The sequence below is a fragment of the Mycteria americana genome, chromosome 1, assembly GCF_035582795.1.
Source record: "Mycteria americana isolate JAX WOST 10 ecotype Jacksonville Zoo and Gardens chromosome 1, USCA_MyAme_1.0, whole genome shotgun sequence".
NCBI lineage: Eukaryota > Metazoa > Chordata > Aves > Ciconiiformes > Ciconiidae > Mycteria > Mycteria americana.
The window spans coordinates 191,541,675-191,557,110 of NC_134365.1; the positions used below are offsets into that span (position 1 = coordinate 191,541,675).

Below are 15,436 nucleotides of genomic sequence, written 5' to 3' on the forward strand. Positions count from 1 at the left end.
CTTCACATTTGTTCTGTATTGCACTGAAGCTAATAACCCCACGTTGTCTCTGACACATTTCTGTCTGCATCCATCTGCTGCATGTTACGCTATGTATTTTTGCACACACTTCAAATCAGAGATGGAAGTTTGTTACACATTAAGTATTACTAAGTAATCAAAAAGTTGAAATCTCAATTTTTTTAATCTCTTCTGATTGACATTTCTGCCCACTTTTGCTTTCTGAGAGGTTTTTGCACAGAAAGAAAGAAGTATACAGCTCTTAGATTAAGGTTTTAGAAATCATTAAACTGCAGTTTGATGGAAAAGAGAATGAGTTTACATTAAACAAGTCATGTTTCAAGCATCTATGCTATGTTTGTACTGATACTTAACTACTGTTTTTAATTCTACCCCTTGCATGTGTACCAAAACACAAAAGCAAAGGTTAATTTTGCATATTGTGTGATTACTGTAGCATGTTTTATATAGGTATTATGGGAAAGACATACCAGATCACTTAAGCATCTTCATGTATTTTAGAATGTAGTTCAAAAAATGGAAGATGCTGTTTCTGACTCAAGTGTTTGCCTTTACTTGTGGCATAATTGATAGTGCTTGTTTTGGCCTAGGTGACTTCATTAATCTCTCTTTCCTTTGTAGGCATCTGATTCTTTACTGGTGCAGACACCAGCAGTGGTTCCTGGTCCATGCCAGCCTCCAAGGCTACAGGGTAGACCAAGAGCAAGAGAAATTCAGCTGCGCTGGGGTAATTCTATTACAACTGTTAGTGAGTGTAAGGGATTCACATGTGTTCTGTGTTAAAATTAAATAAGCTTTTCTTTCTTTCTTATTTTTAGGACCACCTCAGGTAGACGGTGGTTCACCCATTACCTGTTACAGTCTGGAAATGTTTCAGACAGAAAATGATGAACATAGAGAGGTTTACCAAGGCTCGGATGTTGAATGCACAGTAGGCAGCCTTCTTCCAGGGAGGATGTACAACTTCAGACTGCGAGCAGCTAACAAGGCTGGGGTAAGGAGGCGGTCTGAAATGAAATTAGTTGCAGAGACTGCAATCACTATTAAGGACCTTCTCTTTTAAAAGAAGCATTTAACAGTAATTTTAAAATGAGGATTTCCTAATGTAAGAGTCATTTGATTCACACAGCTTATTGTTGTGTGGGAATAGAAAGTTTAACATCAGTTTATAATAAAGGGGGTTTTAGATGAAGGGAAGAGAAAATAGCTAGTTATGTCTTACATCTGAATAATAGCATTGGGAAATGGTTAGGAAATGCTAAGTACTTTATCAAAGCATTGTTGCAACTTTGATATTCTCATGTAAGGTAGTAAATTATTTTCTGTATACAGCTTTGTAAATTGATTGTCCTTTATTTTTACAGCTGTTGGTGTTCTAGAATATAATAGTTAGTGTTCCTGACTCGCTGCTTTTATATTTAGTTTAACTTCTGAGTACCTGTTTTATCAGCTACAAGAATATTTGCTGTATTTGGGGTATTAAATGTGTTTAAATCAATTGTTGCTGTAGAACAAGCTTTATTTAATTATGTATCCAAAGTCCTAATTTAAAGACAGAGAGGAAGGGCTGCTTGCATTTGTTCAATAATATTCTCTTCATAAAAACTATCATGACCAGTTGACACTGTTTGTGGAGAGGTCTGCAGCTTAAGGCTTTAAAGCACTGAGCTAACATTTTATCCCCCCCCCCCGCCCTGCTGCAAAGAGTGTTTTATAGCTCAAGCATTTTTTGAATGGTTTATTTATTTTAGATGGACACAAATAGGCCAGTTACAAATTGTGTTCTGTTACAGTGCAGCCATCGTGTAACTTCAAAAGAAGGATGTGGGTAGCACTTTCCTGTTTTGCCCGAGAGTTTGAAGTGTTAAATTTGTTCTGATTGTGTTTGCTATAGAGGAGTCTTGCAGCTATTCTGGAGAATAGTCAGATACTGAAATAAATCCTGAATCCGCAGTCCACAAAGATTTATTTTATAAGCAAGTAATACAAAGTTTCAGACTGCTATTATATGTTCCTACTCTGGGTAAACTGTTATTTAAAAAGTAGTAATTTTATTTTTACAAATTAGTTGTATCAACTCCTTTTTTAATAGTTTGGACCTTATTCAGAAAAATGTGAAATAACTACAGCACCTGGACCACCAGATCAGTGCAAGCCCCCTCAAGTGGCATGCAGATCTGCTGCATGTGCTCAGGTGTCGTGGGAGGTAAGAATTGCCACGTTACATCTATCTTAGCATGATTCTTTTCCACATTTTTAAGTTCAACTTTAAAAGCTTAAGACTGTATTTTAATCACATTTTTAAACATAGTTACCTGATTATCCCATACCTGGTAGGCAAAACCTTCAAGTCATTCATCATACCATTATATGACAGCTGTAAGTTGGCAGCCTGCAGGTACTTGAGATCTTACTTTCTTCTTTTGTTTAAGTTTTGCGACAACTGCTGCGCTGCATTTCTGAGTGATGCAGGCTCTTCTTAAAAATTTTCTTTAATGTAGTTATCTTTCCTCAGAGCAAATATATCTACATAATACAATAGATTGTTGTGCATTTTCTGTTTTTATAAGCTGATTTAATTTTATGTAATTACATCAGTAATAATGTAGCAAAAGCCTCACAGACTTCCTATAAACCCATAGTATGTAGATACCTGATTTAAAAAATGCAATAGATAAAAATTAAGCTTGTAAAAAGGAAGATTCTATGTGGGAATACTGTTTAAACACAGCTTTTCAGTGGCTTGAAATGGAGTGAAGTATCTGAGTTACAGAACTGTACAGAAACAAAAGATGAAACTATTCTACCTGGAAGGTAGAGTTCATGCTTCCTACTGGGGATGTCAGAGGAGCTCTCCTTAATTGTCTACAAGGCAAAGCCTTTTGAAGAAATCTCTTAGAATGTTCAGGTGGGATTAATTTGACCAATGTTAGATGTCTGCTTTATAGAATCATGGAGTAATTAAGGTAGGAGTGGACCTGTAGATGTCATTTAGTTCAACCTTCTGTTCAAAGCAGCCCTAACTTCAAATTTAGGTCAGGTTTCTGAGGGCCTTGTCCCATGAAGTTTTACTTATCTCCAAGGATGAAGATTCTGCAGTCTGGCGAAGCTGTCTTTGGACAAACTCTATCATGCTGTAGAACTTCTTTTCCTTTATGTCCAGTCAAAATATATTTTACTGCAAGTTGGCTCTTGTCTTGCCACTGTGCAACCTCCAAGAAGAATCTGACACCACCTTCTTTGTACCCTCCCAGTAGGTAATTGAAGGCAGCAGTAAGATCTCCCGTTAGCCTTATCATCTTAATATCAAACAAACCTTATCTTTTTGTCATGTGTTGCACTCCCCCTTGGTGGCCCTCCACTGGACTTACTCCAGTATGTCAATGTCTATGTTGTATTGAGGAGCCCAAGACAGGACACAGTACTGGAGATGCAGCCTCATAAGTGCCGAGTAGAGGGGAATCATTACTCCTTTTAGCATTCTTCCTGTTCTTTTGCTAATGCAGCCAATAGTTAACCCTGATCAGACACACATTGCTGGGTCACATTCAGCTTGCTCACCAGGACACACAGGTTCTTTTTTGGAAAAGTTGCTCCTCAGCCTGGTACTGTTCTATCCCAGGTCCAGGACTTAGCATTTGCCTTTGTCTTAGTTGAACTTCCTGAGTTTTGTGTCAGTCAGATCCTGCTTGTTGAAATTCCTCTGGCAGCCATACCCTTCACTATATCAAACACTTCCCCCCAGTTTGTTGTCATCCCTGAACTTGTTGGCTTGGATTCCCCTACTTCTGTTAAGGTGAACTCCACTAGATCTATGTCAGCAACAGCGGTAACATTGAGAAATTACTCCATCTTCACTGACAGTCACACAGCCGTCTATAGCTGCGTTAGTTCTCTGACTAAACACATATCATTGTAAATTAGAGAAGGGAAAGGGAGTCCCTATCAGTCACAGCTCAGGAGTGTCAAATGTTATCCTGTACAGTGCTGTTTGTGTTCAGTCACTTATCTGCACATAGCCTAATGCTGAAAGTAGCGAATACTTTTCTTTCAAAAGAAGGGGAAAGAAAAAAACATGCTTTGGAGCAATTATTATCTACACCTCAGTGTGATTGCTGTCTTGGAATATTTAGTCCCAAACACCAGCAGCATTTTTCTTCTATTTTCATGATCTAAGAAATTTTTTGTTGATTTGGGGTGGGTTTTCTGGCTTTTTGGTGTTTTTTTTCTTTATTATTTCATTGACTGCTGATATCTTGCCATAGTCTCATGTCTTAGTCTGGCACTGGTACATGTGATTTTAACTGCACTTCAAATTATTATTTCTAAGGAGTATGAAAACCATTCAGCTCCCAAAATTGGGAGGCTAAGTTTGGCTTCCTAGGGCAGGTAGTGAGAAAAAGTAGGCTACTCAAGCAGGCATTTCAGTCCACATCTGTGTTGTTGCTTAGGTGCCTGTCCCAGTTGCTTCGCAACTTTATCTTGGAAAAAGACAAGTGTACAATTTTCTGCTTCCCACTATGCTTGCAACCTAGTTACCATGCACAAAAGCCATGATGTGCTCCAAAGGAGGTGTCCTTTCATCTGTAATGTGGAGACACTAGCACCAGCGTGCTTTTGCATATTGTCATCCCTGTGCTATAGACCCAGTCAGTGAAAACTTTAGTACCCTATATCACCCTCTCAAGAAGACCGTCTCTTGCCATTGACCATTCAGGCTACTAAGCTAAATGCTGGATGCTAAATGATCTCTGTATTTAAGCAACTGAAATCACAATTGCTTACTTTGTATGGAGTAGTCTGCAACAGGAAATAGTGTTTTCAAAGTATAGGTGACCCAGGGCCAGTAATGCATTCTGATTTATTTATATTGTACTACATTAAAAATCAGCAAAGAAATGGGAGGATAACATTCCTGTGAAAAAAACAATATAGGTGTGGTGAGTTTGGTTGAATTTTTTTCAGTCAGTGAATTTAACTTCTAACTATTTGTATCCATTTTAAAGGTTCCAGTGAGTAATGGAGCTGACATCACGGAGTATCGACTGGAGTGGGGCGGTGTGGAAGGATGCATGCAGATCTCCTATTGTGGGCCTGGGCTCAACTGTGAGATGAAAGGGCTTTTGCCTGCCACTATATACTATTGCAGGGTTCAGGTAAAGACTTGAAACTATTGTAAGTTTTAAAACTATTAAAACTAATAAAACTACTGAATCTGGAAACAGGACTCCCCCCTGCCATAAAAACATTGTCTACTTTGCATTTGCAGGCAGTGAATGTTGCAGGTGCAGGCCCTTTCAGTGAAGTAGTGGCGTGTATGACTCCAGCCTCTGTACCTGCAGTTGTGACTTCTCTTCGGGGACTAAGTGAAGATGAAGTTGAAAGTCCACACTATTCTCCTTCCACATGCCTTGCTATAAGCTGGGAAAAACCTTGTGACCATGGATCTGAAATTCTTGGCTACAGCATAGACTTTGGAGATAAGCAGCCAATAACTGTTGGGAAGGTTCTGACCTATTTTATAGATGACTTACAGCCAGATACTACCTACAGGTATGCCGTGCACAGCTACTTGACAGCCTACTGGTTTTTCCACAAGAGCGGATTCTTTGTTTGTTTCCTTGTATTTTTTTATTCTCTGCATTACTCTCAGAGAAGCATTAGTACATAGTCACTGAGCAAAAGGAAGCTTTGTAATGATGATCATCATAAACAGATGAGCTGTGCTGTTTTTATTTTCTTTCAAGAACAGTTTATGTTAGTTTGTTTATTGTGGTGGTGGTGTATCTGTCTGGTTAATGTGTCAGTTTAACTGAATTAAGATTACAGATTCAGATTCATAACTGGTTTTTGGACTGGTTGCTTCATAGATGGATGGCCTCTAATCTGTTTGACAAGATAAAATCTATCCAAGGAAGGGCCGTGTCCAGTCTTTATTGACTGGATTATCTGATCTAATGACAGCTCATCGCAACTTGCAATGCCTTTTCTGCAGAAATAGCAAGTATTTGGGTGGCAGTCAGCATGAAGAATATCAGTTCGAAAATCTATCAATTTTAAACCTCTCTTGAAGAATTTTAGTTGCTAAAATCATCCCTTACATTTGGCCTAAGGGTTACCGAAAAATATTAATGTAAAAATCAATAATTCTGCCTGAAGGCACTCTACATTCCTGTTACAAAAACATATCCTCAGTGTTAAAACTTAAAAGAGAACGTCAGTCCCACTGAAGTCAGAATTTAAGCCCACACTGATTTCAGTGTAGTTAGGATATCATCTGGCTATGCAGTTTTCTGAATCCTTAAAGATTTGGTTTTACTTTTTTAATGCTGTATGTGAGACTACAACGTTTCTGTGCGCCTTGTAAGTATTTAGCAGTAATGCTGGCAATATGAAGAGCCGTTGCTCTCTGTATGAACAAACTGAAAAAAGAGAAGCTTCTGTTGCAGAGATACTTCTGTACTTCTACCCACAAAAGTGCTTTTATAGAATACACTGTCAACTCTTTGTGCAAATAAAAAATTGCATATATTAACCTTAGTTCTATGCTGTAATAAATTGGCATAACGTTAAATGTTACTGTAGTGAAGGAGAAATATTCATTCATAAGCCTGCACACACATTTGTGTTTCAATATTTTGAAATTGTGTGGTTGATTGTTTCAGAATTTAATTATTGTGATAAGTTTTTTTCCAGTTACCTAGAGACTATTTTGGACAAGCAAATGTTAGTCTGCAAAATGAGATTAGACACACTTTGCTCTCTATGGCTACCTGGGAGATATGTAAAGAGCCTCAGATTTCTCTGTTTTCTACTTTTTCCTTTCTGGAAGTAAATTTCTTGGCTAGTTCTTTTAATTCTTACTTGTAAGCCTAATGCGAGCATTGTTTTCCATGGAGTATCAAAAAAAAAATTATCCCTGAATATCGAGTTCTACAAACCCCTCAGCCATGTGTCCTTTGACTTCTTCTAGTTTCCCCCTCTCCCTTTCCAAGCAGACCCAGGATGGCTTGTGTTTGCAGGCACCCAGAGATGTGTTACCAGTGAAAACAGCAAGAGAGGTGGCTGGGCACCATCACTATATTTTCACATGAATCAAATCTGTTCCAAAAAGCCCGGAAAACTTTCCTGTAGTCATCCTTGAACTCACCTGATATAATAGCCAAAGATATGGATTCACTTATTTTGGGGGTGGGGTCTTTTTACCTTCCCTCATCTCTCCAATGTGGCTATCAAAAATTTTGGTACAAGGCCTGTGGAGTCAGGAAGATGGACCACTTTTGAAGTAGCTGATAGTTCGTTTGCATCTTTTCACTAGTGTGAATGATGCAAATATGCTAACATATTTTTATTTTTAATCAATCCAGCTCCTTAAAATGTGGCAAGGAAAGTGACACTCCTGCATATTCATGACAGTCTATCAAAGCATAATATTGATAAAACTCTTCATTGTAGAAAGTACCATCCATTTGGTACCATTATTCTTTCTTGAATGTGAATGGTGGAAATGACCAGTTATTTTTCAGAATCTAATTTCAAGTTAATTTATTCTCTCTTTTTTCAAATGCTAGAGTACGAATTCAAGCCCTAAACAGTCTCGGAGCGGGTCCTTTCAGCCACACCATAAAACTGAAAACAAAGCCTCTGCCCCCAGATCCACCTCGCCTGGAATGTGCTGCATACAGTTCTCAGACTCTAAAGCTGAAGTGGGGAGAGGGAACTGCAAAAGCATTAACTGACTCCATTCAGTACCACCTTCAAATGGAGGATAAGAACGGAAGGTTCGTTTTGGCATTGCTTTAATCTGCCCTGTATGGCTGTGTCTGATGCTTGGTAGATGGCAGCAAAGGGCAAAATTCCGTACGCTTTGCTGAATTTACAACAGACATAGGAGGTTGTCTGGTCTGGCAAGGCAAGAAGGGCTCTAGTGTTCTGTGCTGGGAATTACAGGATTTAAAACTTCGTAGTTTTTTATTTACAGTTCAATATAAAGAGTTTAATGAAATGTTTCGCACACTTTTCTCTCTCTTACATTTGGTTAAGTATTTTGTTGAAGTATCAAGTCTAATCAGTCTTGTGGATTTTATATACTTGATATTGGAAGGGGTGAATTCTTTACTCTCTGTTGTCTTTATATGCAATTATTTTTAGTGGAAAATAAACTCATATAGTACAAATTATTATTTTAAGGGATCCTTTCTCTCATGTTAAATTGGAATGTAGGCTGAGATGGTACAGCAAGTACCCTTGCCTAAATGGTAAAACAAACAGTACTGCTACACTATGTACCATGTCTGAATCTCTGAGTAGCTTTAGCTTGACAGTGAGACAAAATAGATCTGCTAGGTGAAATTGCTCTGCTACAAGGAGGAAAAGAAATTAGACTCTTAACTGGAAAGAAATTCATTGCCGTTATCAAAGACTAGGTCATGTGCAGGTACCATCTGTTTTAAGTTTAAAAGAAAAAGTTGAAGTAGATGATAACCCCTACAGGAAAAGATAAACTTGTGCTGTGTCCTGGGGATACCAAAATTGAAAAACAAATGAGACCTGCCAAGATCAGTCTATGTAAGAATTACAACATGAAGGAGAGCAGCCAGTCTACAAAGCTCTCAGAACGGGACTTGGTGTGTGCTACAAGTGTGACCCTGCCCTCCTGTGCAGATCTGAGTGAGCTTCATCAGTCACCCATCTCTGACGATGATGTACAAGAGCAGTTGAATCCATTATCCTTTCTTAGGTGTAGTAAGGGAGAGTTGCAAAGGAGCAAAAAGCTAAAATCTAGTTACCTAATTTTGAAAAGCTAAAGATGTTGGGGCAGTAGATGGCAAAAAAAAAAAAAAAGCAGTGTATGCAGCTCATTAAGAGGGAGAACTGCTATCCTTTCCCATTGTTTCAAGTGCAGAAAGGTTTCTGAAAATGCTTAGGATCATTTTTGCCAAGAGACAGTCTGTAGTACTCTGTTATACAATAAAAGAGATTTTTATTTCAAAAACATGAGAAATAAAAACTTGGCCCTGGAAAACGAGCTTATTGTTTTATAGTAATGCCAGAACACTGTTTAATTCTGAAATAAATATTTCTGGGCTTCTCATTAGATTCTGGGAAATTATGGGCATAGATTTCAAGACAATACTGTAGCTACTTCAGAAGTCCTTTTCTGTGTTTAAAATAAGCTACTCTTTTCCATTTTCAGGTTTGTATCCTTATACAGAGGACCGTGTCATACATACAAAGTACAAAGACTCAGTGAGTCAACATCATACAAATTTTGTATTCAGGCATGTAATGAAGCTGGTGAAGGTCCCCTTTCTCAAGAATATGTTTTCACTACTCCCAAATCTGTTCCAGCTGCCTTGAAAGGTAAAGGTGCTTCTTTTTTCATTTGGGGGGTAGGGAGATGGCAAGTTGTTTTTGGTATTGTGTTGTATTTGGGGCATTTAGAATGCTAAGCTCTAAAAAAGCTTAGCATTTAGAATGCTAAGCTTTCCGAGTGCAGGTAGGGAATGTTCCTTTCATGTAATTGCCTAAAGCCTAAAATATTCACTCAAAAAATGAGACTTGGGGTTTATGCATTCTTTGACATAAGAAGGTTTGTACTTAGTATCCTTGCTTACCAGGAGAGAGTGACCAGGCTGTTACAGTAATTTGAGGTGAAAATTCTTCCTCACATGTTTAGAATAATTTTAAGCATAGCAGCTTTTTTTTTTTTTTTGCGTATGATACACACTTGCAGTCACCAAATTTAACTTGCTTTCTCTTGGATGATACCTAAACTAGCAATAGACACCTATGTGAGTTGGTAGTTATTGTTCCAGAAAACATTGTAGGAAGAATACAGTTGAATCTGAATCTTTTGTTTCTCTGAGACAAAATAGCAGATAGAATACATAATTTTACAAGTCGTTAGAATATACCGTTAAGTGATGGGGAGAGCAGAGCTAGCTGTCACTTTTGTGTTTTCTTCCTTCAGCACCAAGGATAGAGAGAATAAACGATCACACTTGTGAAATCGCATGGGAGGTTCTGCAGCCCATGAAGGGTGATCCAGTTATCTACTGTCTTCAGGTCATGGTCGGAAAGGACTCGGAATTCAAACAGGTATGATGTGTTTAAGTTATTGTATTTTTCTTCAATTACTATTTGTGATAACTAGTTTAGGTTAAAGATTATTGTGTTCCAGTATGTTCTTAGTCGCCATGCTAACTTTTTGTTACTAAATAATGTAAGGTAGTATCTCCTAAAACCATTGTCACAGAGAAAAGAGATTTAAGTAATACAAATACTGCAGTAAGTTGCAGCCTCTCTGGGTTACACTGATGTTTACTAAATACAACTTGACACCTCAAGTGGTGAGGAAATTGTCCACTAATGGGCAGAACTGACAAAAAGAAAACATCCACCCAATGGTACAGAATTGAGACTTTGGAGAAAAAGAACAAAGGGTTCTCTTTGCACTAAGAGCTGTTTGAAGGCAGTAAACAATATTACAAAAGCTTTGATGTTGTCAAAGTCATACTTCTGTACAGAGAACTGCAGATAGGAAAGACCCCCTACTTATGCAATGTGGATATTCAGGTGTAGGGAAACTTTTTTAATATAATTCAGTGATTGGTTTTTTACCATAGGACCATTTCAGTAGTAGGGCATGCTGTAACTACAAGGGTCGAGCAGCTGAGAGTATGTTTTAATTTCAGGTTTGATTATCCAAAGGTGCAGTTCAAAACACTAAGCTTCAAATTAGTCTGCATTTAAAAGAGGATGTGCAGTTCTAATTTTGCTTCCTTATGAACTGCCTGATAATTGACATAAGATTAGGCTTGGAAACTCTGTTTCACACTATTAAGCAAGCATGTTTCCTTCCAGAAAGGAAACACAATTAATTCTAGTATGTTATAATTTTATTATAGGTCAATATTAATAAGTTTTGCGTGTGCTTTGGTAGATTATAGGCCTTAATATTTTCATAATTCATAACTTTTAGTGTAGTGCTATGTTTGTTATGTCCATTTGTTAAATTTTTCAGTAAAAGATGAACCACAGTCCAAGGTGTTTGTTATCTTGCCATGTGAATATTCTTTATTGTAACTTTACAATTGTAAATGCAACATTAAGTATGTAAGTAAGGCGTGGTCAGCATTGCTTCTAGATGCAGAGTCAAATCATGGTTTGATTAGCAATGTGCATTGCCAAATGAGCTGGACAAGAAAATAAAGCTTATGCTTTAAGCCTGGAAGTAACAAAGTAGTCTGAGGTGCATGATTGCTTTTGCCTCTCCAGAACAGTTTAGCGCAGTAAATTAAAATAAAATGAGAAGACTAGTTTGCAAAAGATAAATTTGGAACAGTCAAGAAGTAAACACCGTGGAAATGGCCTTTAAGATACTTAGACATGATGATGACAATTTTCTTTGACATGGACAAAAAATAAGCTGCCTGGAAGTCCACTCCAAGCTGTTTACTACCGTTTCCCTACCAAAACTTCAGTCTCCTCTGCTCCCTGACCTATCAGCTGAGTTGCTCATGTCATTGCTCCCTACATGCTTCAGACAAAATGCTAGTAATGGGCTGTTTGAGCTATATGCATCAGTCAAGCTCTTAAAGGGGTTAGGAAGCAACCATATAAATACCCCAGCAAACACATTTGAGGGGAAGGCAACTTCTGGCAAGGCACTGGGGACAAGCAGCTGAGGACAGTAACCCATGCCAGCTGGCATAGCAGTAGCTAGAGTAGGATGTGTGTCTGTGGCCTGTTTGCTTGCTACCAAATGCATGATACAAATCAGCGGAATTTTGAGGAAGCTGCACTTCCGATGTGCTACCCTGTCTCAGTGTGGGAACAATTTCTTGAGAGAAAGAAGAGTCTCCAGGTTGTAGATTCCAGTAAAGCTCAGCTGCCTGGCTGTCAGAGAACTTTCTAAGTCTATGAATAGCCACAGACACAGCAACAGCTCTTCAGACAACAAAATCGGAAGAGATTTTCTGCTTCTTTCATTGAGTGGTTGGTAGTTTCCATTTGTGAAATGCTGTCTAACAGTATGATAAGTGTAGGGGAAACTTCTGCATGATGTGATATTTCTGTATCCTGCTACCAATTAAATAAAGCAAATCCAGATAAGGGGCAGGGGGGTGGAGGGGTTTAAAGAGAGAAATCAAATTGTACTACGCTACCCACCTAATAGCTCAGTACCTATAGATATACCTATAAACAGAAAATTGCACCCACATGGGATTTTGTTGGCTTTTACAGGACCTTTACGTAGCTGCAAATTAATTGAGAAACCAGCATTTAGATTTCACTGAATTAGGCACTCCATGCTGAAGAGTTGTGAACTCCCGTTAACCAGCCAACTGAGAGACCCTTGGAGAACACACTAATCTGTGTCTTGGGATCTGATGGAATTAAGAATCACAGAGGGGACTTCTTGCAGCTTTCCTGATACAATGTTTATTGGGATAAATTACAATATTTTAAACACATGATATCTGAACTACGACAAAGTATGTTGGATTGGATTAGACTTAATGAAGTAGCTTGAATACAGAGTTAATTACCTAAAATCCTGTGATACGATATTGTATATTACATCCCATGATGCAGTATTTACATTGTAAGTGGTCAGTAAAACACCTTAACACTGGCACTTCTGACAGTTTATTTGGTGTGTACTCACCATGCTGTAAAAGCACTTGTAGTTCTTTTCCTATGTTTCACCAAAAGGACTGGAGCCTTTATCTGGCACTTAAATTGCATTTGTGAGCTTTTGGTCCATTTTTCTTTGCGTGAGTGAAAACACTGGTGAGGAGTCATCCTTTTTACAGTTACCTTCACCATAAACAAAACCATACTGAGCTATATATGTGTATGTAGGATGTTTATACTTGACGTGGCTTTTTTTTCTTTATTGCCAGATTTATAAGGGTCCGGACTGGTCATTCCGATACACAGGCCTCCAGCTGAACTGTGAATACCGTTTCCGCGCATGTGCCATTCGACAGTGCCAAGAGACAGTAGGTCATCAGGACCTGATAGGCCCCTACAGCGCACCAGTGCTATTCATCTCTCAGAGGACTGAACCACCGGCAAGCACCAACAAGGACACTGTGCAAACCACAAGGACACAATGGTCACAGAGCGACCAAGTGTGTGCTGCTGTCATCCTTGCACTTTTTGCTATCTTTTCCATTCTGATTGCTGTTATCATTCAGTACTTCGTAATAAAGTGAAGAAGAGCGATTTATTTTAGAATGCTGCCCATTACATTTTACTTTCTCATAATCTAAAAGTAATTCTGTTCTCTTGCTTTTACAAAAACAGGCATTTAGCACCGGCATTGGGACTGATGCAAACCTTTTCAGCCACTTTAAAATGCTTACTGGTAGGTATAGGCTGACACATGTTATTATAATGCAAGCCACAGAAATACAATCTTTTCTTTAATATGCCTTCTTGCAGTACAAACTCTATATGCGGCAGGCAAGCAGTGTTTAATGAGAAGGGTTTGACCAGTAAACGCAAGTGTAAAAATGGTTTCCTGGCCCACACTTTTAAGGGTTGCTACCATAACAGGGAAGAATGTGTAGATCGCATTTAAAACTTACACTAACAAACTTGTGCTGTATACAATATTAATCTGATGCTGTGAAAGCAATTTAGCGCTGTATTTCTACCTCCTCATTTGTCTTAATTATTTGGGAAGCAGGATTTATGCTGAAAAACAGAAGGGGCTTTTCTCAGGCAGCAAATAATAAACTGGATGGAAGAGTATGCATGAAGGAAGCTTCTTATCTGATAAATGTGGAGTTCTTCACTGCAAGTAGATGTTTTCGAAAGACTACAAGGGGATGGCACAAGTGGTTTATCTTACCCCCAGGATTTGATGTTTACTTACAAAAATGCCTCTTTTACTTTTTACGAATATAGAAGGGAGAGTGTGAGAGAACTTCTTAGACCTATTATTTAAATTGATAAAAACATTTCCGAAGTTGACCTTTGATTGGATGCAGTTTATACAGATGTCTGTGCCCTCTGATTTTGGCTAGTTAATAGACTTTTGAGATAAAATTCATTATTGAATTTTTGCTGTTTCCCCAACATTCACTTGCCATATCCACCAGAATCAAGCACTGCCTTTTTTTCGTTTCCTTTCTGTCTTTCTATCTTTCTTTGGGGCACCAAATCAGAAGACGAAGTGTAGTAATTTGCACCAGAAAACTTAAAGCTGCTTTTTTCTTGAGATCCTAATGTTTAATGTAATGTCTCTTTGGATACTGTACCAAATTGTTGATTGCATGTAGTTAATGTTGCATTAGAGCACTTTGCAATTGCATAACTCATCAACGTTTTTGTGAGCTTGCATTTGTGAGTTCTTGAATGACCAGACTGAATTTTATCAAGTATCCCATTGAACATCTTGCTAGATGTCAATGATTGCCAGTGACACAAAGCTTGTAGTGAAACTATCTTTTAAAAAAAAAAAAAAAAAAATCCTTGTCTCATCACACTTACATTATTTGTTATACACTTTGTAATTAGCTATTTTTAATTTATTTGAGTTACAAGATAGTGGATCATTAATGACTTCTAGTTGTGTTCAGTTTAGCATTTTTAATGGTATTAAACACTTCTGTCGGTCTTAATAATAATAAAAAAAGGAACCTCTGTCTTGTGCTTTGAAGATCTCTGAAGAATTTCTCTTATATTAGAACGGGCATGTATTGTAATTGTTTATACGTCCAATGATCTGTGCTGTAGAATAATGTTGCTGAGTTTCGTTTTTAAAAAAAAAAAATGGCGAAGAACTTGGCCTCCACGTGGCGAGAACGATCTGTCTTTAAAATGTACTGTATGTTTACATTTTATTTTGAATTTGTCATTTGTACGTATAGGCTGATACCTTCCCGCAGGATACCGCGATAACTGATGTTTTCTAGAACCTTCTTAAAAGTGCCATGTTTGGCAGTGCAAATGAGGTTGCGTGCAACAGCCCAGAGATTTCTTATGGTTGAATGTCTAAAACGGTAAGATTTGTTACTACAGTTAATCTGCAGTGACTTATGTTTTTCATAGTAAAATTCAAATGAGCTCCTATTTTTGATAGTCATTTAATAGTGTATTTGCCATTTGAGCCTCAGTGCGTATTACTGCATTGAAGACAGTTTTTAATGTAATCTTAATTTTACCTCATATACTGTACATTCCAAAAATAAATAAAAAAAGAAAAACTCTAAACTTTGTAAAACGTTATAGATACACTACCAAACATATCACTTTACAATTGTACAACGTCGGACTCCGTGAAGACGAATCTGTATAGTCTGATAGAAAATACATAAACTATGTAGCAAAGTATCTTTAAAAATCTGTGGAAAATAAAAGTATCATTCTTTTTTGTTGCGGCTGGTCCGTCCTGTTT

The 15,436-nt window shown here is 37.8% G+C and overlaps 1 protein-coding gene across 5 annotated transcripts in view; it reads left to right on the plus strand.

The window, feature by feature from the left end:
• Positions 1-15,416, plus strand: part of FNDC3A (fibronectin type III domain containing 3A) — a 128,313-nt gene extending 112,897 nt beyond the window's left edge. For all 5 annotated transcript variants that reach the window (XM_075489646.1, XM_075489634.1, XM_075489640.1 and 2 more), the window contains 9 exons: positions 643-748; positions 840-1,015; positions 2,114-2,227; positions 5,028-5,177; positions 5,291-5,574; positions 7,593-7,802; positions 9,218-9,384; positions 9,995-10,122; positions 12,933-15,416. In XM_075489646.1, coding sequence (XP_075345761.1) covers positions 643-748; positions 840-1,015; positions 2,114-2,227; positions 5,028-5,177; positions 5,291-5,574; positions 7,593-7,802; positions 9,218-9,384; positions 9,995-10,122; positions 12,933-13,247 — 1,650 coding nt within the window. In that variant the 3' untranslated portion in view covers positions 13,248-15,416. The remainder of the gene's footprint in view (positions 1-642; positions 749-839; positions 1,016-2,113; positions 2,228-5,027; positions 5,178-5,290; positions 5,575-7,592; positions 7,803-9,217; positions 9,385-9,994; positions 10,123-12,932) is intronic.
• The last annotated feature ends 20 nt before the right edge of the window (positions 15,417-15,436 follow it).